Source organism: Astyanax mexicanus, chromosome 1 (genome assembly GCF_023375975.1).
Source record: "Astyanax mexicanus isolate ESR-SI-001 chromosome 1, AstMex3_surface, whole genome shotgun sequence".
NCBI classification, from domain to species: Eukaryota; Metazoa; Chordata; class Actinopteri; order Characiformes; family Acestrorhamphidae; genus Astyanax; species Astyanax mexicanus.
In genome coordinates, this window is record NC_064408.1 from 80,720,998 (window position 1) to 80,748,362 (window position 27,365).

Sequence of the window (27,365 nt, forward strand, 5' to 3'; positions counted from 1 at the left end):
AGCGAGGGGCAACACTTGGCTGTAGGGAAGGATACTAGCGCTGCACCAAAATTTAATTTAACCAAACAAAACTAAACTTTTGTCCGAGAGCAGAATCACGAAATACCAAACTACATTTTTCACAGTGTGACGTGCCTGTCCCCTGATTTGTCACAACTGGCTCTAAACCGTGACAAATAAATGGAGGACACACAGTGTTTTAATGGCAAAAAATATTAATTTAATGAAGAAATTAGAAAAAAGGTACATTTCCAGACATTTATAAACGTCACAACAGGTTTTAATTAATTTTTCCACATTTTCTTGTTACTGACGTCTGATGTTGTTTGTATCATGTTTGAATGTTAATCTACATCTGAGTTAAGAAGCCTAGAGTAGTGGGTTAGCAAACTGTTATGTACAGGAGACAGGTGTGTTACTTTCAACTGAAACATCTTTTCAGCAGATAAGCAAATAAAACTGTTCTGCGCACATTTTCTACATATTTTCATTATGCTATATATTATATATAATATATATATATTTAATATATATATATATATATATATATATATATATATATATATATATATATATATATATATATTTATATTTTTATCTCTCACCTGAACTTGCTCTTTACTTTGGAAAACCAACCCCCACACACACACACAAACACAGTATTAGGAGTGGTGTATCACCTGTCTCATTATATCATCTATTATTCTGTAACATTAATTAGCTGATACACATACAGAGAGTACTACCATACCCCCTTTGATTTAAATATAAACACAAAACGACCGGCAGCACCACAGCTAGCCCCCCTCACTTAAACACTGGACAGTGTCTGCAGCACTAGCTTACTAAACTAAAAAAGTGTTAAAGAAGAATGCTGTTTAAATATTGTGTGCGTGTGCACCTAGCATGTAACAGCGTGAAGAGAAAGTAGATTGCACTAATTTTGTGTTTGTCCTGTTTAATGATCTACTTTCAAAGGTTTTAAAAGTTGATTTTACTTTTAGGGGTGCTGTGACTCATTTCAGGGGTGCTTGCATGTTATGATGAGTATTATGTCTGTGTGTTATCCTAATCTTGAGTTATGAAGCTCACAATACGACATGTACTGTAGTCCCCAGCACAGAGAGGGGGCGCTGTGGGCGTTTTTCCACTGGCATTGGTGCTGAAGCCAAGTTCCCGAACAGTTCTGTGCTGGAACCTGTGACGCGTGCGGCCAAAGTGCGGGGCCAGTTTGTGGAACACACACACATTCACATACGTAGTGAGTGACTCCTTAAAGCAGTGGAAACACAGGACATTTTTTAAAAGGTTTGCAGGAACCAAACCGGCTCCTGCACCAGCACTTTGCTGTTGGAAAAAACATATGTTTGGTTTTAAGTTGCTAAAAATTCAGTGCATCCTCTAAAGGGTATGAAACATTTTTTTTTTTGCCTGAGATGTTGGTGCTCTAGCATGATATCTAGTGGCAGAAAGAAACATATACCATAAGCAGAACCTTTAACACTTCACCAATACTTATGTACCAATATTTTAATACATTAAAAGGTACAGTATATTGCATTCCTGATACCCAGTGACATTATCTAGTATTTTATACATGCAGCTCCAGCCTGTATAGTTCTACAAATTCACATTTCATAATTCCACATTCTATCTTTTGCCAGACTCTTCCTCCCAGTCCACATTGAGCTCCTCGTCGTCTGCGATAGAGGAGCTAAAGAATGAAAAGCCAGAAAAAGGGCCTGCGGGTCCTGCTGAGCCTAAATCAAAACACTTCCTCTTTTTGGGGATCACTAACTGCTCCCCAACTGCCGGAGCTGCACCACAATCCCCGGTCTTTGTGCCGGCTGTGTGTGGCCTAGCAGATTTTTCTGCACTCTCTGTAGCTGAGTTCATTATGGGCTGGGGGTTGGTGTTTTTCTGCTGCTTTCTGTCCTCCACAGTCGTCACTGCAGTGTCCGACTGTTTGCTTTCCGCTGTGCTGGAAGCCTTTTCCATTACGCTGTCCTCGGAAACTGGTGAGGCTTTTGGCTTTTGTCCTGTTGAAGCTGTGGAGGACATTTCTTGGCTTTTCTCCTCAGATGAAATGAAAGAGAACCTGGAAAGTTTGGCCAGGGTGGAGGAAGCAACTTTGTGAATTGTTGGGGGACTGGGAGCTTGGGGAGGAATGGAGGGGACAGATTTAACAGCACCTGAGGTTAAACCAGAGAGTTTTTGTAGAAGCTGCTGATGCTTGTGCTCCACATTTTTACTTCCTCCACTTTCCTCTCTACTTAACTCCTCAGACGGAAGCTCCCTGACCTCGGCTTCAACTCGCTGGCGGAGCTTCTTGATTGCACTGCTGCCCTCTGCTGGCTGCTTGGAAAAATCACAATGTTCACTCTCCTGCACTTTCTTTAGATTTTTCTGTTCTGTAGGATGTTTTGCTTCTGTGCCACTTTTACTTCTCTCGCCTTTATCCACTGTGGGAAGCGTTTCATTGTTAGCACTGGTAGCGCAACCGATCTGATTTGCATGCTCCATTCTTTCTCGAGGTCTGAAGGTAAAGCAGGACAGTTTGCTGCGTAGGTCTTCCCCACTCTCTGCTTTGTCAGTGGATTGCAGCTCAATCACAGGAACATCGAGTGAAGGAGCTTTTCTTTTGGAGGGCTGCTTTTTGCCTGCCACAGGCGTGCTGTGGGAGGGAAACCTGTCCGTATAAAACATCTGCTCCAGATCATCACCAGCGTCTGTCCTCCCATCCTCAGCCGTCTCCTCTTCTCTCTGCAGGGGTTCCCTGCTCATCCCTCTCAATCGTTTGGCCCGTAGCTTTTTGGAGCTTTTCTCCAGCACAGAACTGGGCCTTCTCTCAGCCCCCTCCGTATCCCTGCCTGAGTCAGCCGCCGCTGCCGCCTCCACGGCCCCACCAGCCTCCTTCTCCCACGCAGAACGCTCGCCATGTGCCGAGCTGCTGTTGCTAGGCAACTCGGTAGGGCTCTGTGGTTTGGCAGGGTTCTGTGCGGCTGTAGTGACTGGAGACACTGGGGGGAAAGTGCTGTTTGACGTATTTGGGCTGGATAAACCATGGAACCAGTCGAGGCCTGGGTCAGATACAGGGGTCAGCTCACTGTCCATGCTGTGCACATGTGTGTCACTCTGTTGCTCCACTCCAGACCCAGAGTCATGTGCACTGTTATGCAAGAAGAAAAACAAAAAAGAAGAAAAGAGACTAGTTTAAAAATAGACCCCTTTCAGGGGCGTCTTCTTGTACTGAAATGAATAATTCTTATTATAGGCCTGTCACTGTAACTATGTTTGTTTGATGATAATATTGAATAATAGTACATTATGTATGATTTAAGGATGGTGTAACTTAAATGTTAATACCTTTTTAAAAATATATTTAAACACTGTAATAAAAAATGGGCTCGGTAAGCTAAAAAAACTTACGGCTGGGTGATATGGACAAAAAAAAAAAAAAACGCTGGTGATGTACAATATATACAGCACTGGAAAAAATTAAAAAACACTTAAAAATGTTTTTTTTTATTTTACTAAATTGAAAACTCTGGAATATAATCAAGAGAAAGATGGATTATCACAAGCCACCAAACCAAGCTAAACTGCTTGAATTTGTGCACCAGGAGTGGCATAAAGTTATCCAAAAGCAATAAGTAAGACTGGTGGAGGAGAACATGCCAAGATGCATGAAAACTGTAGTACTATAGTCTCAATATTACTATTTCACACTCTCACTGAACTGATTTTTCCTTTACCCTCTCTATATTGAATGTGATTAGTTACATCTGATAATGATTTATACACCTCTAAAGTTTGGTTTACCTGGAGAGCCGCTGAAGCTCTTTGTCGAGGATGTGGGTCAAACCCAGGCCCTCCAGCACAACCTGACACTGTGTTCTATACTGCTCTCTTGGGTTGTCAGGGAAGGAGGTGTGCAGTGTATTCACATTGCCAAGTAGTGCACCCCCCTGTGGCAAAGATGAAAAAAACAAACACTCAAAACCAAACCTCAAGTTTCTGATTAATCATACTTTAAAAAGTTCCAAAAACAAATAAGACGCACCTGCATAGAACACTCCATAACAGACACCGCCACAACAGCATCTTCCACTGTGACTATTTCCCTGAACATCAGCCTGGCATGAGCTGGGAAGGAGAACAAGAAAATGTTTAAATAAAAATGTGGCCTTTAAACCCTTAAATAAAACATAAGGAAGTTTTGTTTATTACATAAATAAATAAAATGATAAAACCGATTATATAATGAAACATTCTGGGTGGATTTATTACGTTTAGTACTAACTTTTTAATTTTATCAAATATTTTAAAATATTTTTTTCATTCTGAAGCCTGGATTCCATTTTTGACATGGCATAACTATACACAGGAGAATAACAGGAAGAATAAGGTGATATGGCATGAGAATCAAAGTAAATAAAAAGTAAAAAATAAATTAATGTAAAAAATGTAATAAATAAAGGAGATATACAGAGAGACAGACCCTCTGCGAGACGGCCGAGGCTCTCCAGCATGCGTATAGTGGTGCGCGCTGCGCTGCGGCTGTCGTTCTGTCTCTGCAGCTGGTAGTAGCGGGCCAGGATAGAGTTAGCCTCCTGAGTGATGTTTGGTCGCAGCCTCTTTATCACACAGAAATAGGCCCTCATCTTCTCCATACTCCATAATGATGAAGACTGACTGGGAGCACCTGAGGGAGAAAGATAACGACAGTAATGAGATGAAGAAAAAAAGGAGACAGTTATTTTTGGTGTAGATATATTTTTCGACCTCTGATAGAATTCACTGTTTCATTCTGGTTTTCTTTGATTCATCTCAAAATTTTGGGGAAGCAGTATTTTGTCCAGTGATTTTGGCTTCTACCAAACTACTGAGACTAATGCTTGTCTTGAATATAGCATTAAATTCCTTTGTTGTGATGCTATAATTAGAAAACTTTATAACCAGATTAATGGCTTTGTTTGTTAGAATCTTGAGATGCTTATGTGTATTGTCATTGTTTTTACTAAACCCATATTGATCCAAAAAATCAGACATATTAATTGAGCAGTTCATGAGTGATATTTGTATTGTGATAGAGATCACATGATCACTTATACTGTAATTATATGTAACATATGTAAGAACAATAACTTTACAATTTGTTCTTATTCATAACTTTCATTGTTTTATTGTAGAATTGGGGTCAGGACAGGTTCTATATGAGATTTTGATAAAGCAAGGCCATATATCTTATTTTTATTTAAATGCTTTATTTTAAATGTGTATTATTTATTCTAATTTATTCTTGAACTGTGTGTTTTTCTGACCGTGTTGTTGTGTGTCTGTTTATCTCAAACTTAGATTATTTTGTTTTACTCTGTTTACGGCATGGATTTGTGTGGATTTGGTAGACATGCTCTTTTTACTTTTGCTTTTGGAAAACCACTACACACAAAAAAATAATTATTTCACTGCAGTAATAAGACAAGATGTTAAAACACTGCTTTGGAGATTTTAATGCAGTCAGCCATGACAGAACTGAGTTTAGATTATTAGCTCTGGATCACATATGCCACCAAAGTCATTGGACACAGACTAATGGAAACTTGGAATTGGTCACCTTGTGCTTATGTGCAGGTCCTCCAGAAACTTCCATTTTACAACCGTAATTCCAAACAAAGTTGGGACACTGTGTAAAATATTTTTAAAATGTAAATAAAATATGAATGCAATAATCTTACAGATCCTCATGTTTCACTTTCAACTTCGAATAGGGGCTTTATTTGTATTGTGAATAAAATACGATCTATGAGATTTGCAAAATCATTGCATTGAGTTTATATTTATATTAATTTACATTTTAAACAGTTGTCCAGCTTTTTGGGATTTAGGTTGTATTATAAGTTTATTTAAATGAAAATTATAATTAAAAACTGTGTGCACAACTGAAGGCCCATGTCAGCAGTGGGCACTAAATCACCAATACAACTCTAAAAAAAATTAAGAGACCACTTTAGTTTCTGAATCAATTTTTCAAATTTTGCTATTTATAGGTTTATGTTTGAGTAAAATTAACATTGTTGTTTTATTCTATAAACTACTGACAACGTTTCTCTCAAATTCCAAATACAAATATAGTCATTTAGAGCATTTATTTGCAGACAATAAGAAATGGCTGAAATAACAAAAAAAGATTTCAGATCTCACAAATTCATATTCATACATTTTAAGACATTAAAATACATTTTAAGAGTTTAGAAATCAGTTTTCATGCATCTTGGCATGTTCTCCTCCACCAGTCTTACACACTGCTTTTGGATAACTTTATGTCACTCCTGGTGCAAAAATTCCAGCAGTTCAGATTGGTTTGATGGCTTGTGATCATCCATCTTTCTCTTGATTACAGTCTTTCAGTTTTCAATTTGGGAAAATTAAAGAAACTCATGGTCTCATATTTTTTTCTAGAGCTGTATAAGGAGGTGTCTGGTTACAGAGTGGACACAGCATCTATATATATATACAGTACATCACTATACACATATTGTATATAATGACTGTAAACAGTATTTTAACTTCATTAACACACCTTTGTTCTGAAGGATGAAGGAAGAAATGATCTTGTCCCACTCTGGATTCTTGGTGTCTAGCAGGACCAAAACTAGGTCAAAGCGGCTGAGAAGGGGGCTAGCCACAGCTACATTCACAGAGACGGACACATTGGGGTCGTACGGGCCCTTTGGGTTAGTGGCTGCCAAAATGGTGGTCCTTGTGTCCAGTTTACACACCATTCTGCATGCAAGACAGACAAGTTTGGTTAATTAGCGTAAGAGATCATAGCTAAAAAAAATATGGCTGATAACTACATCTGGTTAGTAATTAACTGATACTTAGATTATCTCTCCAGGTTAAATGAACCCAGCTTATACATTAAAAAGAAAGAGACAGTTCTCTAACCCAGCCTTGGCCACACTAATGCTCTGCTGCTCCATGGCCTCGTGTATACTGGTCCGGTCATGCTCTTTAATGCTGTTAAACTCGTCAATGCAGCACAGTCCACCGTCAGAGAGAACCAGTGCTCCTGCCTCCAGATGCCACTCTCCAGAGTCCTTCACAGCAGCTACAGTCAAACCTAAACAAACAGAGAAAACAGAACACCACTTCAGTTTCTGAATCAGTTTCTCTGATTTTGATATTTATAGGTATAAGTTTGAGTAAAATGAACATTGTTGTGTTATTCTATAAACTACAGACACAATTTCTCCCAAATTCCAAATAAAATATTGTCATTTAGAGCATTTATTTGCAAAAAATGAGAAATGGCTAAAATTACAAAAAAGATGCAGAGCTTTAAGAAAAGAAAACAAGTTCATACTCAAAGTTTTAAGAGTTCAGAAATCAAAATTTAGTGGAATAACCCTGTTTTTAATCACAGTTTTCATGCGTCTTGGCATTTTCTCCTCCACCAGTCTTACACACTGTTTTGGATAACTTTGTCACTCCTGGTGCAAAAATTTAAGCAGTTCAGCTTGGTTTGATGGCTTGTGATCATCCATTATTATTACTGCATCTGAATTTACACAAGTCAGGATAATCTCTCAATGCCATTTGTAAATATCTGCAGAATCCAAGATCATCAGTTCAAACAGCTATTAGTACAATTTGCTTGTTTTGCATCCAAAATAAAACTAGAATCTAATTAAAAAAAAAAAAAAAAAGCTTTTGAACCTCATGCCTGCCTTGTCAAATCAATTAGGGAATATTCACAGAAAACAGTGCACAGAAACAGTGATAAAGCACCTGCATTTGTGGAGCCAATGCCAGCAGTGAGGACTGAGCGTGGGGTGATTTTGGCTGCGTATTTCAGAAACTGAGACTTTCCTGTGCCCGGGTCTCCCACCAGGAGGAGGTGAGACTCGCCTGCAGAAATCAAAACAGCTTTAACAGTCCAAATCCACTTCACACAGAGTAATCCAGAGTGAGAGATTAAGAACACATACCTCTCACCTTTGTTCCTGAAGCATCGACTCGCTGAACTCCACCTGCCAAAACCATTCCAACGGCCAACTTCACAACATACATCCCAAATACTTGCGGGCAGAGACTCATCAGAATCTGATTCCTGCCTTTAGAATGTAAAAAAAGAAGAGAAGAAGATGACGAGTGTGCTAAATGAAGTGCAAATCTGAAAGGAAATTCATTCTGCAATTCTTTTTATTTCTGTAGATTTTTTTCAAATATTACCCCATTTTCTCACCAATCTGATGCTTATTACCCAATCCCCGTTCATATGAACACTCTATACCAGTAATAATGCCCCCCAACACTAGGAGGGTGAAAACTACCACATGCCTCCCTCAAAACATGTGATTTAATTAACGATTCTTGTGTTTTTTGGTAACACACTTGGACGAAAAAGATCAGCACCCCAGATCTGAACTTTTTTTTAACAGTACAGCAACAGCAACACAATGCAAATATTTTGGATAAATTGCAACTAGAAGTCATTACATTTAATAAGGTACTGATTGTAATGTTCTTATAAATTGATACTCAGTATAAGACTCTTTACTGTAAGATAGATAGATAGATAGATAGATAGATAGATAGATAGATAGATAGATAGATAGAGATAGATAGATAGAGATAGATAGAGATAGATAGATAGATAGAGATAGATAGAGATAGATAGATAGATAGATAGATAGATAGATAGATAGATAGATAGATAGATAGATAGATAGATAGATACTTTATTTATCCCGAAGGAAATTTAGGAAAAATTCTGTAAGATGCAGAAGATAAAATAAATAAATAAATAAAATTGTGTACCAGCTATAGGGTCTTGTTTATGATTTTCCCAGAATTCCTCAAATTCCTTTTGAAAGTCCTCTAATGCCACTGCTGCTGTAGACTGATCATTATTAATTTCAATGTAGTTGGCCTTCAGCACAATCTCCACATCACAGCGTGAGTCCTGATACAGAGGCTTCCAGCGCTGCCACAAAACACCATAGACTGTGATATCATCTCCTGTAAACATATAAAAACACTCATGTCATGAACATATCAGTTCACAGAGATGCAGTACACATATATGTACTGTCTAATCTAAATGTTTCCCTACTCAGAAGTTTTTACTGCCCCATTTTTCAACACTACATTTAATTTAGAATCATGTAGTAATATTTATTTGATTGTCCTCAGGTAATATATTGTGCCCTCAATCACTGAATCCCCTGCAAACATTTGCTGACCTTTCAGATCTTAATTCCTTTATAATGCAACCATAAATCAACAATTCAGCTTTGCTTTTCACAATCACGCTGATGTCTGTATTATTCTAAAAGTCTTATTAATCAGAAATTAGTCACTAAATGCATGTTTACCTGATTTGCACCTGTCCACCAGATCATCTTCTAAAATGACCAACATTGAACGAGGAATACTGCCCACAGACAGTCTCTGCACCTGCAAACACAGAAACAAATCTGCATCTTTTAGAAGAATGAAACAACAGCCCTGCAACACCCTTCTAGAGAATAATGCCCAAAACACACTCTCATTAAAAGCAGTTCAGAAGATTGCTGTAATTAGACACTGATTTCAGTGTAGCAATATTCCTGCATTCTCTAAGTAAAAGGTAGGACTGTGGGGTCATATGGAAAAATGCAGTGATGCACTTAGCAGTTACCTGTATTTAGTAATTCAGACCAGTTGAGGGCAGTGATATGCAATGCACAAATTAAATAAAAAAATTAGAAGCAACTTGTTTTTAGTTTTTAATATCCATAATTGTATTAAATTCATGCAGTATTGCATCAAACACCTAAACATTTTTGGTGAAGAGTTCATGATCCACATTGTATATTACTGTATATACAACTCAATACTATTAGGGCAAGTATAAATTTCTCACATACAGTATTTGCTTAGTATTAAGTCATAGCATTGATATGGAAATATAAGCCTAATTGGTCATAATATTAAGTGTGAGGGGTTAAAATGAAAGACCAGCAAACATTCGTTTTTGTAAGAAGAAAATATGGCATCAATACAACGTAGAAAAAGTGTTGTTTTCTAGTTTAGCATTTTCTCTGTATGTCAATAATGAAAAGTAATGTAATTTTTTTAACTGCTTTAACAACTGCAGTGAAACCTTTTCCACACAGGGTTTTAATATATTGGTCTTTAGATTGGATAAAAAGTTTGTATAGGGTATTACCACTACGTACAACAATAATTAAAGGAATAGGGACAGATACTGGTGAGCAGTCTCCTGGTATTCCTCACAGAGGCTCACCTGTTCTTGTATTTTGATCTCCTGATAGTCTTTGCAGGCAGCTGGTGCAGCGTCACTGTCTGCCAGGCAGGTGAATTTGAAGGAGTTGCACTCGTCCTCGCTGGGGCAGTGAGACGGAGGGGAGAAGCTGTAGAACTGCTCAAAGTCAGCCTGCACGGAGAACACGTGTCTGCACTTATTGCACATGTAGTCCCTCTCGTACTCCAGTACTTTAGTTACGCTGGTGCGGATGACCGTGCCGGTGACCGACAGGAAGTGGCCCACATCCCGGGCTTTAGGAATGTGGTCTCTACTTAGCTCCGGACACACGGGCAAACCTGTAGCATACAGACAGTTTAAAAGGTCATTCAAGATGCAAAATAGACTAAACCTTAAAAATGAGGCATTTTATATTATTTGTTACTTATTTAATATTTATTATTATATTATTAATTAATATTATTATTTTTATTCATTTATTTTATATACAGCATGTGTGTTTATGGACATAATTGTAAATATCTTAACTGTTGAATAGATAAAATAATGCACTGAGAATTCAGTCATAGATATATTAGTGGACAAATGTCTAAATGTATTTATTATTCTTAATGAAACATTATTTGCATGTAGGCATGTTACATTGTGAACAATATCTTGTAACAAAAATAACTGCAATAAAAATATTTTTGCCATTTTAAGGCCATTTAATGCCACTGATATAACTATAATATAATGTGTAAGTACTCCTAATAAAATCATTTTTAAATTAATAATAGTGTATGGTGCAAAATTTTCTATCCATGTCGCAGTCCACTCTGTGTGCATTAAGGCAATCTTATTTATGAACAGGTTATTGTGCAAATGGTTAAAATATTGGTGATAATCATTTGTATGTGAACAAATATTCAAAGGAACACAAAGTCGGCTTAAATTGTGGTCATGTCAATATATTGTATATTGTGTCAATAACAACTATTGAAATCTTGTGCCACAAGATAGGGTCACCATGAGTTACCAGTCTAAGAAATTTTAACAGTTAACAGGACCCCAGATAAGAAGTACCTAAATGCTTCACAGAGTATTTTGGTTTGTTTAACAGTTTTGAGTTACAACATGATTACTTTTGTTTCTGAATGACTTTAATATTAATTTAAAATGTGTATCAAAACTTGTGTGCCTTGTTTTAACTCACTGTACATTTTTAAGGCCCAGCTGGCCCACGTAGGAGCCCTCTGTAGTTCTGTAATTAGACTGTAGTCCTTCTGTTCTTCAGAGGACCTTTTATTAGACATAAAGGTCATGAAACTATGGGATTTACAAGCAATGTATGCTAAACAGGAAGTATTGCAGCATGTGTTGAGTTTGGTTTTAGACATATTATTAGACCTAGGGTACTTTTGGGTGCATAACTTACTTAGTACACTGTATATGGAATAAGGAGTAATTTTTAATTTATGCTATCATTTAGACAGAATTGACTGCTAGGTTGTAATATCTTAATATCTTGATGGAACAAATGGTACGTGCTCTTTTTCTAATGTTTAAATTAGTTGTGGCTCATTTGTTCATTTCCCTATTGCCTCACTCAACAAACACTACAAGCAATACATTGTGAGTGATTCAGTTTATCATGTCCAAACTGCTGCAATTCATAAAAGTGCTGCAAGATTTAAATGAAAGTGAAAACTAAGAAAGAAAATGCCTTGAGTTTTCGACAGAAACAAATCAAAAGACTGGTGCTGGAAATAGTTCTGATTTTATGGGAATTTTGCAAGATCTGGGTATTACTCAGACATATGAATTAAAGCGTTAGATTAGCCTTCATCTTAAAACACAAATTAATTATTTGCAAATAGTAAATTCCAAGTGTGATTACTGGCTGACCTTGGCCTGATCTGACTTATACTGAGTGATATGGGATTCTATGAGACATTCAGTAGTACTTAGTAGTTCAAATAGTAGCATAAATTTGAATTTCTACACCCCAGCCGATTTACACCAATTTTTTAAATTGTAGATTCACATCTTCATTGTGTCCACTAGATGGTGCTGTAACCTCACTTAAATCTCTTGTCCTGCTCTCCAGCACTGAGGAGAAAGTCAGGATGAAGGGAATATGCTGGATATATAAACAACAGATGTGACTAGTAACAATAATTAAAAAGTAAATAGTAAAAAGTCCTTTTAAAGGTCAGAGCTAATGAGAAAATGAGTTCTTATACACCAATTTCTTGTGCAGGAAACAAATGCAGGTGCAATAAAAGTCTGCTCATCCTGATCTGCCCTATCTGTGAGCCTGCAGACAGGCTTTGTAATTATAGGTGACACGGCTTCTTTTGCCTTCCCACGCGCCAAGAATAATAAAAAGCAAAAATGCTCTACTTCATTGCAATGCAATGCAATATTTCAACCCACAAACGTCATCAGGGGATAAAAGCCTTTCTCTCTGCTCCTCCCACGAGGCAGCTTAAACAACCTCCACATTTATACCAGGCGTTTAGTCTCTCTTAATGCTGAATTTCACCGGGCTACATTTCTGTCTACTGTGACCTTGATAGGTGCTGTAGCTCAACAGATAGAACCCTGACTCTGGAGTAAAGTGATCAGTATTGATTAAATGTTTAGCTCTGTAAAGATCAATCAAGTAATCTGAGTTTCACTGAACAAAAACAAAGCTAGAATAATAAAGAAATAATAATGCTGGATGTATAAAAAGTGTCAGTGTCATAATAATAATAATAATAATAATAATAATAATCGCTGTTCTACTCGAGAGCATATGCACGGACCCTCAGGGTGGGTACAGCTCTCCAGAGAGATGGCAGAGTCACCAGCCTCTGTCTCTGATGCTACATGAAAACAGAAATCTCCAGCAGCACAATCTCACACCTAACAATGCCCTTCACTAAAGCCCTGCTACAGCCCTCGCCTTCAGCACAATCACACTCAAGCTGTGGTCCGATAACGGCAGGCCTGGTGTGTGTGTGCTATTTATGGACCGTCTATTGCATTCTCACCATGTCCCTGAATGGAGCCAACCTCAGGCTATATATACTTCCCCTAGACGAGGACACAATAGCAAGCTTAACAATAACATCAAAAGCTCTGTGAGGCAACAGGCAGACTACCTGGAGACTGGACACCAGTACCAATACAATCATCACCAATACACCAGCCCTGATAAATTTACCAATACATCAATACAAATATACCAGTACATCTCCCCAACATACCAGAACCAAAACCCTTCCCAACATACCAGCACCAATACATTTCCCCAATATACCAGTATTGATACATTTAGCAATGTACTAGTGCCAACCCCTTTACCAATACATCATTACTGATACCTTTACATATACAGCTCTGAAAAAAAATGAGAGACCACTTAATGATGATGTTTTTCCTTGATTTGACCAAATTGCCAAAACCTCTGGAATGTTATCAAGAGAAAGATGGACGATAAGTCATCAAACCAAACTGAACTGCTTGAATTTTTGCACCAGGAGTGGCATAAAGTTATTTAAAAGCAGTGTGTAAGACTGGTGGAGGAGAACATGCCAAAATGCATGAAAACTGTGATTAAAAACCCGGGTTATTCCGCCAAATATTGATTTCTGAATTCTTAAAACTTTATGAATATGAACTTGTTTTCTTTACAATATTTGAGATCTGAAAGCTCTACATATTTTTGGTTATGCTCTAATAAATGCTCTAAATGACAATATTTTGTATTTGGAATTTGGGAGAAATGTCTGTAGTTTATAGAATAAAACAACAATGTTCTTTTTACTCAAGAATATACCTATAAATAGCAAAATCAGAGAAACTGATTCAGAAACTGAAGCGGTCTCTTAATTTTCTCTAGAGCTGTATACCAGTACCAATACATTTCCCCAATATACAAAGTATTGATAGTATATAAAGTATTGATACATTTACCATCGACTAGTGCCAACTACATTACTAATACACCAAGACTGACACCTTTACAAATATATTGACACCAACAACTTTACCAATATATCAGTACCAATACCTTTACCAATGTATTACCGGTAGTACTGAAACCTCTCTCAACAAACCAGTATTAATAATCCAGTACTTATATCTTTACTATGACACCAGTACTTACTTAGGGTGAACCAATTGAATAATTTAGTTTAACTACTGCATCAGGTGGAATTTGTATTCCAACTACGCATGTTGCACTATCCCAGCTCAAACTGATGCAGTAGAAAGAGCAAGTTCTTGAACTATTCATCTGCAGCTGGTGCAGTAAGGTGGATGTGAACGGAATAAAAACTCCCTGATCACTTTATTCAGTTCAGTTTCAGTAAGCCTGAGCTCTGATGCAATAAGCATTTGATGCGTCGACAGTAATGTGGGCTCAAGAGATTGTAAGAGAGTTTATTTGCTGAAAAATATATGCTACATATATTGCAGTTGCAGTACAGGTTTTACACACACACACCTTCAGGATAATGCTTTAATATTTAGGTCATTGTCCCCAAAGACTGAACATTTGGTTGGTCTTCCAAATGAGTAGGTGAGCCTGGCTCTGCCTCTGGTCTGGTTACAAATTTGACTACAATTTTGGTCTTCATTTTTATAGGGATTTTAACTAAAGTGGCTTTGTATTGGATACTAAAAATGTTCAGAATGTTTAAGAATGCTACAGTATGGGTTCATGTTCAACATGTAATAAATAAACTCAGTATGCATGCCTTACATTGGAGCCAATTAATTTATTTGTGCCGTCATGGCTATATACTTTAAATACACTGCTAGCATTTACTGGATTTTTTTTCTACTGCAGTAGCATACAGACATAACATCAAATTCTGGTTAACAATTAAGCCTAAACTTTATTATTCTATTCTAAGTGGTGACGGGGGGGGGGGCAATATACTAATTACTTGATCAGTATATTACTCATTTAATGAAGTTATCATTAAATATGCTATAAAATATAAAGAGTAATAATATTAAGAATAAATGCTTTGTCAAATAACAATAATCATACTTATCAAATATTCCAAAATAATGCAGATAAAAAAGAAGGCGTATTAAACCACTTTATAAGCAATCTAATCACTTCAGAATCACCAAATAGAGCAAAATGTACCAATTAAGCCTCACCTGAGATGCGTACATGCATGTTGCATTTGGGTTTCAGGCCTCTGTGCAGTGACTCTGTCTGAGAGATGGACGTAGCTGCTTTGTGAAGAGCACTGTCAAAAACAGGCAGCACCTCACTGGGGAGAGCATTGAAGTACTCGCCCACCTCCATGTTGGCTTCAAACAAGGACATAGCGTTCACCACCAGTGGATAATGAGCATCTTCATCAGGCTCCTGGAGGATCTGCAGGATGTCACTCTTATGGTGCTCTGCCACATAGGTCTCAAAGACCAGGCTTATGAGTGTCACTTGTTCCGGACTCAACAACATATTGTACCTGCAAGATAACCAGAGAGTGACTGGCTAATATTGAAAATCTTATTATTTATTACACTAATAAACTGGGATTAATAAAGCATAATCTGATTTTATTGATGAGCGTAAAATATATAAACAAAAGCGTAACAGAGTTTCCCTATACACTCCCACCTTCATCACCTTCACCCCTCAATCACTTGGTGAACAGTGTTGTGTCTTGTGTTCTCCTGTTAGCAAATCATTGTTTGTGCTTCTCTATTAAAATGAAGAGACAGATCCTTAAAATAAATAGAAACAGCTGATAAACAACAGTGTATGAAATACAATATAAACACATATACAATTCTTTTTGACTGTCTGTGTAACAGTACAGGAATTTCAGCAAGGTTCCTATTCAAATTTAACAGCATAATTCAACAATTAATCCACTTTTCTGCATGACAATAGCATTATTTAATATAGCTACTACTAGCGCTGTGCAGTATACCGGTTCATCAATCCACAGCTCATAGAAAAGTTCCTCTCGGTCAGCAAAAGTGAAGCCTGGATACTTGAAAATTTATTTCAAGAGCAGTAACTATAGCCCTTTTGAACATATTAATATGGTAGCTTAAAGGATCATTTTAATGCACACTAAACTGAATGTATTCGTTAACTGGAGAAAGAAGGAAATTGTGGCGGATTTTAATAATGTGATGCCTTGGCTTCAAGAATAACATTGTAAAGTCATATTAAACTTGTCTGTTTTGTGCCAAAGAGCTTTTGAGAAATATCTCCTTGAATACTTACATTTTGAGTATTGTAGGACCATTTATAGTGTTTATGGAACAATTTAAAATACGTAATTTTGAAAAGGAAGCCATGTTAAAGCCGTGTTTAATAAAAAAAAGACCACATATACCATGCAACCTTCAGAACCTTAAAAAATGCTGTGATATACAATTACAAAATAATGTATCCTGCTTTTAATAGAGCAACTGTCTCTACAATGCACAATGCTGGATGGCCAACCAGTGTAGCTACTGTGGCATGGCACATTTTACTTAGTTTAGGGAAAATTGTGCTTGTGTTTCTAAAAACACATATTTTATGGAGCCCCTAGGATGACATTGCGTAAAAAATAATAATGTGCAGCCACCACTTACTAAGACGTAGGAATGAAACCTTATGCATGGCCATGAGATAATTAAGTCGTGTGGACAACTTATATGGATAGGACTTAATTATCTCATTTCCACAAAGGTTTCGTTCCTACACGTTATTATTTATTTTTTTACATTTTTGTCACCGTATTAAGGAGCCCCTAAGACATACCTGTCAAGTCTCCCGTTTTGGCCGGGAAACTACCGTATTTTACTCCTCTTTCCCGCCGTCCTCCCGTATTAATATTTTCCCGTAAATTTCCCGTATTATATTAAAATTAAAAAAAACTTTATTATTGAGGAGACAGGGCACTGACCGATCTGTGTCTCTTAACCAATCGTGGTGCCGGTTCAAGGAGAAAGTCTCGCCTTTCAGGAGAAACAGCCAATCAGCTTGCTGGTTTCGCGGAGCGCAGAGGTATATCAGATTCTGATAATCTAAATTTAGTGTGTAAGTGGTTCACATGTGGTTATTTTAGATTTCTTGTAAACCTGTCTTAAAATGTAAGGAATACTAAATCTTGGTTGGGCTGGTGGGACGACTTTAAGCGGACGGAGGAAAATATCCCTTATTTTTAAATATAAAACTTGACAGGTATGCCCTAAGATGACATCAGGTAAAAAATAAACAATGTGTGGTCACGACTTACAAAGTTGTGGGAATGAGATCCTAAGATGTGTCCACAACTTATTAAGGCGTGGGAATATGATCCTAATGTATGGAAATTAGATAATTAAGTCGTGGCCACTTTCCTTAGTCAGTCATACTGTGTACAATCCTTGAGAGCTGCTTGCTTTGTTAGCTGCAAAACAAAAGGACCTTGTAGCAACACCTTAATGACTACGATTTAATAAACCCGTTCCACCACCTTAATAAGTCATGGCCACACCTTAATTATATTGTTCCCAAGCATTAGGTTCTCATTCCCATGCCTCAGGAGGCATTAATGCTGTCCATGCTTTAATAAGTCGTGGCCACACTTTTTTTTAAATTATTATTTTACCTTAGGGGCTCTGTATTTCAGTGTTTCTAAAAACGCACCTTTTTATGGAGCCCCAAGGTGACATTGTTTTAAAAATAATCAAGTCTGGCTACGACTTATTTAAGGCAAGGGAACAAGACCATGAGGTGTGTGAACGAGAACCTAATGTGTGGCCACAAGATAATTAAGTTGTGAGGACGACTTGTATGGACAGGACTTAATTATACCGCTACCATTAAGCAATAATACACAAGAGATAAACGTGTAATACCACCACTACTGTGCTGAAATTGTAGGCATGAGGCTGTACTGTAGATCAGCATAAGTTGAGGGGACTAATTAGGTATATGGAGAGGACTTAATTATCCCTTTACCATGCTTAATAAGTCGTGGAAACACATTAGGATATTGTTCCCACGCATAATATACTTATTTAATTTAGTTTGTTTACATTGTTTGTCACCTCGGCTCTGTAAAGCACAGCCTTTCTGAACCATAGAAATACTAATATACACAACATAAAACGGGGTTTATTGTATTAAAGCGAGAAGCTATAACAGTCGCTCACACACAATATTTATTTAGTGAGTGAATGTTTGTGAAAGCCCAGCTGGAGCTGAAGTGAGGGACAGTGGTTATTCTGTCAACAACACGAATAAACTACAGATACAGCGAACAGTGACCTTAAACACCCCACACTACACAAACCCCGCGCTCACAGTGTGGCTCCATGTCTGAAGGCTATACTGACCGTACAGGACTCTGTTATCAGCGCTGTTCTCAGACCCGCCGCTCTCTCCGCTCGGACATGTTTCAGATTTGGCGCTGGACGGACTCCCGAACTCTCCGCTCTGCGGGGAGACCCGTTTCACCCACAGCAGAACAGACCGTCACACTGTGAGGACTTATGACCACTATAAAACAATATCAGCTCTATAAAAGGATCGTGAATGTGAGTGGTGTAGTTTTGGTGTAAGTTTAGTGTCGCTGTTTATGTTCACTCCACAGATCAGCTGCACGGTCCCCCCCTCTGCAGCGCTCCGGTGGTTCGCTCCAGTGCAGAGCCCGCGGGTCAGACTCTCGCGAGATCTGCCGTACTGTAAAGATTTAACTTCCTTACAACACGTTTTATACTTTACACTCAGCACAAGAGGAGTCAGTATAATAAAATATTTACAATTTACAACCTCAAGCTCCACAACCATGAGGTAATTTTAGAAAATATATAAATACATAAATAAATACAAATAAAAACTGAACAATTCATTTAAAAAAATATTTATTCATATTTTTTATAGTAAATAAATTTAATTCAATTGATTTGATTAAAATTTAATTCAAAAGATTGGACATATTTTCTCATTTAGTGTTTAAATGGGACATAATTACAGGAATAGAATTACATAGTGTATAAAAAAAAGTGTTTGGCCTTTACGATCCCCTGGTCTAAACCCAACTGAGATGGTAATTTTGGATGAGCTTAAGCTTCACAGTGTAAAGAAAAAGCAGCAACTATTGTTCAGCACCTCCAGGAACTCCTTCAAGACACTAAAAAAAAACTAAGAACTAAAGTATAAAACATATTCTGTTTTTCAACACTTTTTGTTAATAGAATAATTCTGCATGTGTTCCTGTATAGCTTTAATGTCTTCAAATGAAATGTATAATGTATAAAATGATAATTCATGCATTGCATGGTTCCACTACTGCTGAAGGCACTTATTCATGGTGCATCTACTATATTATGGGTCTGAATGTACAGTAAATACAGATCTGGATTATCAGTATCAGGGGATAGTGAAAACGTAGCACAGTTTGGAACACAGCTCTGCTTTTTTACTCTCTACTGGTTTATCTAAATCAAGTTGAGCTGGTTCATTAAGTATAATTAAGATATTTTAGCCACCAATAGACTTCAGGCCTCAGTTCCTTTACCCTACCTGCACTCCTAGTGGTTACGCCTTTGAACAGACTCGAGAAAAAACATAGAGTATCTTCAATGCACTGGCAATCTGATCTGCTTATCTTTCAGTGTTGAGTGAGGATGCATCACAGAGCTTATCGCTCAGATAACCACTCTGCAAAAAGTTCACAGACTGTCAGGAAAGCATGTGAATCGTAATTCAGATTAAAACTCAGGTGATGAAAGTTTCCTGCTGAACTGCATAAATTCACTGAGTTTCAATTGACCTTTTACTCAAAAACGTGTTTGGGTGTTTTGCCATACCGTAGAAGGGATGTGTGCAGAGGCTGGAACTCTAACAATACATAGTTCTAAAAACAACCCCCACCTCCCACCTTCCCTCAGCTGCTAAAGGTTGCCATTTCATTTTCCCTTTCTTTTCTTCCACCTCATCTAAATCCGTGCTTCCTTCTTCTCTCTGAGCGGAACAGAAGCTAGTTAACCAGAAATAGAAGAAAATGAATCCTACCGCTCATTCCTCTACAGGGTTCACCCACACAATCAACAGGCCACACTCTGAATTAAATGTCACCATAATTATTTATTCTTTGAGCATACATACAGTATAATATAAATATAAAATATGCATTTTTATTTTAAAATTGGTGAGACATCATTGTATCTTTGTTGTTGACAACCATACAAACAGTTTAAGTCTACCAAAAGGGGTTATGCAGCTGTAACAAACTCTCATTACGGTGCCATTCTAAAATAAGAGACATAGAGAAGACGTTTACTCTATACTGTATTTAACAAAGAATAAATAGCAGCAAATGCACCACTCTGTAGAAACGGCATGAAATGCAACGTCAAACATACCTAGTAGCACTGTACAAAATAACAAGAGACCCATTCACAGTGGAGAAAAAAATAAAACAAATGGAATGATGGAAAAATGGATTTCTTTTTTGTCTGTTTTTTTTCCTTTAGATTTTTTTTTTTTGGTTTGGCTGACATGCTCTTGAGTTGCTAAAAGTCAGAAGGTGAAGTACTGGGCGAACCACTCCTGTCGTTGAGGATCTGGGGAGGTTACAGGTGACTCTTCTGTCTCAGGAGGGCTGTAAAGAGTGAGACAAAGAGAGAAAGAGAGAGAAAGAAAAACAGGAGGAGTGCAGTGGTTATACTGCAAACTGTAGTTTACTTTTTTCAGGCCTTTTTTCAGCTTTTGTACACTTCATGTGTTCATCCATCACTGTGACAAACAATACTGAAAGTATTTGTCATATTTCTCTGCCTCGTCCACCGTTCTGATAAACATGCAGTGTTTTCAAGTCCGTCTCACTCCGCTGCCTCTCAGCAGGAGCCTGTGGCAAACAAATTTTCAGTTAAAGAAACTCAGATTAGCCCACAGTGTTGTGAACTGAATACGCTCCTGAATCTGTTTCTCTGAGAGCCTCTTGCTTTAAAAAGGATAAAACTTTCTACTGGCACAATAACTGTAGTCTGATTGAATTAGGAGGAAAATGGAATAGTCTGACCTTGTGTGTATGGATTTAAGACCTGGACTGTGTTGGCCTCTCCTGGGTTCCTCTTATGTAATCCCTTTATGTAGCTCATAAAAGAAAACTCAATTTTTCTTCAAGGTGAAAAACGCGGTGCGTGAGCATTCGCTACACCCTCTGTCTGTCTGCTGAGTTCCGCCGTCTGTTTCAGCACTGAATTGTTTAGCCTTGGGTTCACATTTACGGAAATATAATTACTTCTCTGCTGAAACAAGAAGGCTCATAAACGCTTCTTGGCGAGAATGTGGTATTGGACCTTTACATTATGCGGAGGCTGTCTGAACCTTTACAACCGTACGTCTCACATACAGAGAATAGATCTATAAAGAGCTGTCTAACAAAGAGTTCCTTAGAGAAGGGGATCTTCTATAGGCTTCTATGTTTGAGTTCTACTGTCAAATGAATCGTTAGAATAGATTTTGGAAACAAATTTTTTGTCTCTGAATATTTGGTTACAACATGTAAAATTTTTTGCCTGAAATATTTGGAGAAAAAAACATGGTGCATAACGGAATAAACAGAACACTTCTCCAACTGTTAAGCATGAGGGTGGGTGCATCAGGCCAGTGATATGGGGAACATGGTACAGTTTATTCTGCATTTGATCTGTGTAGACTGAACTAGGAGAGCAGTCCGATCTATACTTGCTTTTATTTGTTTTAACTGATCCAAACTGACTAGTCTGAACACACCATAATAATAAAAAATAATAATAAAAATCACCACAATAGGGATGACAGTTTTTGTGTTCATCATTGAGGAGTTATGAATATAACTTCATTTTGGGAGATTGATCCATGCCCTTCTTCCCCTCCCCATTCTCCACCCTATATAAACCCTCACTTCCACTCTACCTGCATGTTGAACAACTTCGCACCCACCTCTTCCACAACTTCCTCCTTCTTTCCTTCTCTCTTTTCACAGTTTTCGAACCCCTGACCACTATACTAGCAAATAACATACTAGTAAACTGCACAAGCAAAGCAAAGACATGGACTTTTCTTTATGGTAGAAGATAAAAGATGTTTTTAATCACAACATTTAACAAAAATGTTTCGAACATAATGTTCCGATATGTTTGGTTGCTCAACTGTGTTGATAACAATAGAACTCTGAACGCTATACTCTGCTGATCTAGATCTGAGCTAACCAAATGTGTCAGCTTTGGAACTTGTTAAGAATCAAGTTCAATGAGGAAATGTAAAAATAACATAGTATTTATTTTTTCCAGTAATAAGAAATGGCTCAGATCTCAGAGGAGATATTCTCAGAAGTCTATTAGAAGTAATTTTATACTTGTCACCTCTATTTTGAGAGTGTACAAACAAAAAAGAAATCTAGAGCACCAGACATAGCTTACACTTTATCACTGCAGGTGTAGATTATTATTTCTTTTATTTTTTTGGAAAGTAAAAAGTTTGCAGTGTTTCTTGTTTTGGAGAGTTGTGGCTGATTGTTTGCTGGAGTCTTCTCTGACTGTCTGACGGATGTGTGAATCTCTCCCAGTGATTCAGCTCTGCAGATGCTGCAGGCCACACATGGGCAGGAGATGCCTCCTATATGAGAAAGGCTTCATATCCAAGTGTCTGGAGAGCCAGAGGAACAGTGAGTGAAAAGCAGCGAGGAAGGAGAGAGACGGCTCTTTACCTCTAACTAGCTAATAGAAGGTGCACACTGCAGATAATGGAGGAGCTAAAATAGCTCATAATACGAAAAAGGACTACAGATTACAATATAATCAGAGCAACACGTCAGAAACGGATGATTCAGCTGCATATTCAAACTGTCTGAAAGACAATAAGATTCCTGCAATTTGTAGTGAATCACTAAAAAAAGGAAAATTGAGTTTCTGGGCCTTCGTGCAGCATCATGAACATCACTCCACTCTGCAGATTTTAGCAGTTTACTGTGCGAGGGCTGACAGCATCTCAGCCTGGTTCGTTTAGCACAGGAGTCAGCCTGTACACTTACAGTTTTACAGATTAAATTTGGAGAAGTATCATATTTACTACAATGTTTCGACATGATGTGCTGACTGCTTTTTTTTGACAGTTTTAACTGTGGATGTAATCCAGTATGAATCTGCAGTGTATGTAGTTATTATAGACTGGTAGTATTAACTGTGGAGTGATTGTAATTCAGTATGAATCTGCAGTATTAATTGTAGAGTGATTGCAATCCAGTATGAATCTGCAGTGTTTGTTTTTACAGACTGGCAGTATTAACTGCGAAATGAGTGTAATGTAGTATAAATTTGCAGTATTAATTGCGGAGTGATTTTAATCCAGTATGAATCTGCAGTGTTTGTAGCTTTTACAGACTGACAGTATTAATTGTAGAGTGACTATAATCCAGTATGAATTTGCAGTGTTTGTAGCTATTACAGACTGGTAGTATTGATTGTGGAGTGATTGTAATGCAGTATGAATCTGCAGTGTTTGTAGTTTTTACAGACTGGCAGTATTAACTGCGAAATGAGTGTAATGTAGTATAAATTTGCAGTATTAATTGCGGAGTGATTTTAATCCAGTATGAATCTGCAGTGTTTGTAGCTTTTACAGACTGACAGTATTAATTGTAGAGTGACTATAATCCAGTATGAATTTGCAGTGTTTGTAGCTATTACAGACTGGTAGTATTGATTGTGGAGTGATTGTAATGCAGTATGAATCTGCAGTGTTTGTAGTTTTTACAGACTGGCAGTATTAACTGCGAAATGAGTGTAATGTAGTATAAATTTGCAGTATTAATTGCGGAGTGATTTTAATCCAGTATGAATCTGCAGTGTTTGTAGTTTTAACAGACTGGTAGTATTAACTGTGGAGTGATTGTAATCCGGTATGAATCTGCAGTATTCATTGTAGATTGATTGTAATCCAGTATGAATCTGGAGTGTTTGTAGTGTTTACAGACTGGCAGTATTAACTGCGGAGTGATTGTAATGCAGTATGAATTTGCAGTGTTTGTAGCTTTTACAGACTGTTAGTATTAATTGTGGAGAGATTTTTATCCAGTATGAATCTGTAGTTTTGAATTTGGAGATTTAAACTGCCTCTATATCTGAAAGCTTTTATGCTTTTTTTTCCATGGAAGTTTTTGACACATCTGAATCCATCAAATAATTATGGAACAGATATTCTGCTACTTTTAATATAATGTATGGAACTGGTTGAGATTTTAACCCCTTTGCCACCAACTTAGGAAGACATCAAAGATGAAAGCACCATGCTGAGAAACAATATATATGTTTACACCATAGACTGTATATAGCTGGACAGAGCATCGTCTCTTAAAAGTGAAGCCACCACTGGTCGGGCGCCCCCTGCTGTTCGGCTGCAGAAAGCTGTGTAACTCCACCCATCCCCATAGGTTTCAATGGCAAAACAGACAACTTTCAATCACATTTTTTTCTAATATACTGTAATTCTACCTCCATTATTTAAATGCAACAGCTAGTGTAACCTCTGCTTATATTGTCAAATTGTTATATCCCCACAGAATTCGGTTTTTAAAACTTTATTCGGCTCTATTCAAAAAAGGTGTGGTTATGGTAAAAGGGCTGCTTATGGGCGGGACCAATAACAGACCGTCCGCTCCGCCCCGCTCTGCAGTCTGTGACCGCGAGGCAGCCCTCAGGGGCGGGGTTATTTAAATGAGTAGGCGGTCTCTCCACAGCCTTTCTCCCTCCTCTGGTCTCTACTGCGCAGACTCTGGTCTCTGAATCGCCAAAATGGCGGAAGATTTTGGCTTCATTTTCATTGAATGAATGGGAACAGCGACACGGCGTCCATCTTTATATACAGTCTATGGTTTACACCTATAAATAGGATTTTAAATGTGTCTCTTGAGATTTCACTCCATACAGTTTAAACAATAATTTTGAACAAATCTATACTTTCATAAACAAACTTTTCACCCAAATCTTTGAAAGAATGCATTCTGAGTCAGTCGGATACCCTCACTCTGCCAGCTTCTGAAATCATTTACAGTCAACTCAGAGACTCGATTCTACTCACAAACATCTCTGCTGCAATCAGTGTTCTCTGTCAGTGATGCCTCAGTTCCAGAAAACTCAATTTAGTGCTCAGTTGAGCATGCATATTAGCCTTTTCATCCCCAGCTCAGCTCCGTCCTGCACCCAGACAAAGAGGTGATGGCTTCAACTATTACAAAGCAAACAGGAACAATACAAAAATGTCCCACTGGGCAGGTGCTGGACTGAGGTGTGATGCTTAAAATCAGTAGGAACTGGAGCATATTCGGGTTTGTAGGTCTGTGTCATGGCTGTGACAATCTGTCATTTGTTCCAAATCGTAAACCTGAATGCAGTTTGTACTTGGGGATTCTGACATTCATATTTTGGGATGGTTTTGCCATCCCAGAATCCTCTCTGATCAAAAGCGAGCATGATTTATTTTTCAGTTATTTTTCATAGCCTGTCAATGTTGCATTGTTTTTCACAGTCTGACTGTAATAAATGTGGATTCATTGTAATTCAATATGAGTTGGTATTTTCACCTGTTTTAACCTTTTATGAATTTGCAGTGCTTGTAGCATTCACAGTTTAATAGTAATAACTATAGGCTGATTTAACCCAGTGTTCATAGCTTTGTACAGTCTGACAGTAATAACTGCACGTTAAATTGTTTTTTGTATTTGTTTAACCCTGAAACTGTTGTAGTGTTATTGATACTAAATATGTCCTGTGATGTAACACTAACGTGGAGCTTCCTGTGATGTAACACTAATATTGCACCTTCATTGTGAAAACATCACTATCTAGGGAAGTCCACTTTTGAGAGGTCCACCAAACATTGAATTCTGAACTCTTAAAACGTTATGAATCTGAACTTGTTTTCTGAAAGCTCTGCATCATTTTTGTTATGTCAGCCATTTCTCCATTTTTGGGAGAAATATTGGCCATTGTTTATAGAATAAAACAACAATGTTAATTTTACTCAAACATAAACCTATAAATAGCTAAATCAGAGAAACTGATTCAGAAGTGCTCTCTAAATTTTTTCCAGAGCTTTATATTCGTAAACTTGAAAATGAGCAGTGAGCATTGTGACAGATAGGGCCCTATGACATACACTCACCTTAATAATGCTGGAATTTCACATTGTGTGGGCATTAACTTTATGGGTCCTTTCTTGTTGTGATGCTTGGATTTTTGGAAGACATTGCATTTTGGTTACTTAATATTAACCTAATCTCCACAACAAAAAAAAATTTATGCACTATTCTCGCCATTGTGCTACATCTAATTGGCATTGGCATTAAACACTGTCCTGACATTGAATTTTGTTCACAACCTACATTCAATCAGATAACAGCGTTTCTCCACATTGGTGACCAGCTGGGAAGGTGATTGGCACTTTCCTTTAAAGAATAGAACTTGTTGAACTTGCTTTTTTCCTATTCAGATTTTGTCTTTTTTGATCTTGCCTCTGCTAAAGAACTGTTGAGAGCTGTGACACAGCAAAATGTGGACTGTCTGGGGATCAACATGCCCTTGGGAACCACTGTTGAAAAGCACACACATGTATATGTACAGTATGTGGAGAGACGATGGTCCTGCTGCTGTTCTGCTGCTGTGTGAATTCGAGGTCACTTTGGTCCGGGGTGAGCCAGACAGGCTGTGAGTGAGTGTGTGTGTATGTGTGTGTGTGTGTGTGGTGGAGAGATGGGCGAGTCCCATGGCAATGGAGGGCAGCCCTGTACATCCTGTCTCGCCACTCCACCGCAAGCTCATTCACATTCAGCACAGCATGCAAGCAGAAACACACAGCAGCACCCCAGACGCAAAGGCACTTCCAGGAACGAGTGCAGCAGCGGCATCCGCTAAGCACAGCCATGCATGCACAACACACACATACACACACACATACACACGCAGCTCACAACATGCTGGCACCACAAAACCCAGTCAAAGGTAAAGTTTTATTAAAAAAATGGACAAGAAACAGTTAGAAACAGTTCAAAATGCAGTGCAAATCACATAGCCACACCCTCCCCCCACACACACATATGTACATATGCATACGTACACACAC

The 27,365-nt window shown here is 37.8% G+C and overlaps 3 protein-coding genes across 4 annotated transcripts in view; all 3 read right to left on the reverse strand.

The window, feature by feature from the left end:
• Positions 1-1,443: 1,443 nt before the first annotated feature.
• Positions 1,444-7,602, reverse strand: LOC125799031 (DNA helicase MCM9-like). The gene is made up of 7 exons (XM_049474668.1): positions 7,575-7,602; positions 6,952-7,126; positions 6,584-6,786; positions 4,502-4,705; positions 4,064-4,146; positions 3,823-3,968; positions 1,444-3,169 (listed from the first exon to the last, which is right to left on the reverse strand). The coding sequence occupies exons 1-7, from the start codon at positions 7,600-7,602 to the stop codon at positions 1,651-1,653; spliced, it is 2,358 nt and encodes a 785-aa protein (XP_049330625.1). The 3' UTR covers positions 1,444-1,650.
• On the reverse strand, positions 2,351-18,841 carry LOC103041384 (DNA helicase MCM9). Its single transcript, XM_049484269.1, has 14 exons — positions 18,596-18,841; positions 15,891-15,997; positions 15,422-15,738; positions 10,298-10,614; positions 9,384-9,465; positions 8,827-9,027; positions 8,002-8,120; positions 7,795-7,914; positions 6,952-7,126; positions 6,584-6,786; positions 4,502-4,705; positions 4,064-4,146; positions 3,823-3,968; positions 2,351-3,169 (listed from the first exon to the last, which is right to left on the reverse strand). The coding sequence occupies exons 3-8, from the start codon at positions 15,729-15,731 to the stop codon at positions 7,858-7,860; spliced, it is 1,086 nt and encodes a 361-aa protein (XP_049340226.1). The 5' UTR covers positions 15,732-15,738; positions 15,891-15,997; positions 18,596-18,841; the 3' UTR covers positions 2,351-3,169; positions 3,823-3,968; positions 4,064-4,146; positions 4,502-4,705; positions 6,584-6,786; positions 6,952-7,126; positions 7,795-7,857.
• Positions 18,842-20,328: 1,487 nt separating this feature from the next.
• Positions 20,329-27,365, reverse strand: part of fam184ab (family with sequence similarity 184 member Ab) — a 235,020-nt gene continuing 227,983 nt past the window's right edge. For both annotated transcript variants that reach the window (XM_007255380.4, XM_007255382.4), the window contains one exon: positions 20,329-20,865. In XM_007255380.4, the coding sequence (XP_007255442.3) occupies positions 20,857-20,865 (9 nt within the window). In that variant the 3' untranslated portion in view covers positions 20,329-20,856. The remainder of the gene's footprint in view (positions 20,866-27,365) is intronic.

Excerpts from the sequence above, each read along its gene's own strand:
- LOC103041384 (XM_049484269.1), bottom strand. The coding sequence starts at position 15,731 with ATGTTGTTGAGTCCGGAACAAGTGACACTCATAAGCCTGGTCTTTGAG. Across the intron at positions 9,466-10,297 it reads AGATCAAAATACAAGAACAG|GTGCAGAGACTGTCTGTGGG; the intron begins GTGAGCCTCTGT and ends CTGTGTTTGCAG. Across the intron at positions 9,028-9,383 it reads GGTGGACAGGTGCAAATCAG|GAGATGATATCACAGTCTAT; the intron begins GTAAACATGCAT and ends ATATGTTTACAG.
- LOC125799031 (XM_049474668.1), bottom strand. The coding sequence starts at position 7,602 with ATGGCATTGAGAGATTATCCTGACTTGT. Across the intron at positions 4,706-6,583 it reads CTTCATCCTTCAGAACAAAG|GTGCTCCCAGTCAGTCTTCA; the intron begins GTGTGTTAATGA and ends TTTCTCCCTCAG. Across the intron at positions 4,147-4,501 it reads CCTCGGCCGTCTCGCAGAGG|CTCATGCCAGGCTGATGTTC; the intron begins GTCTGTCTCTCT and ends TCTCCTTCCCAG.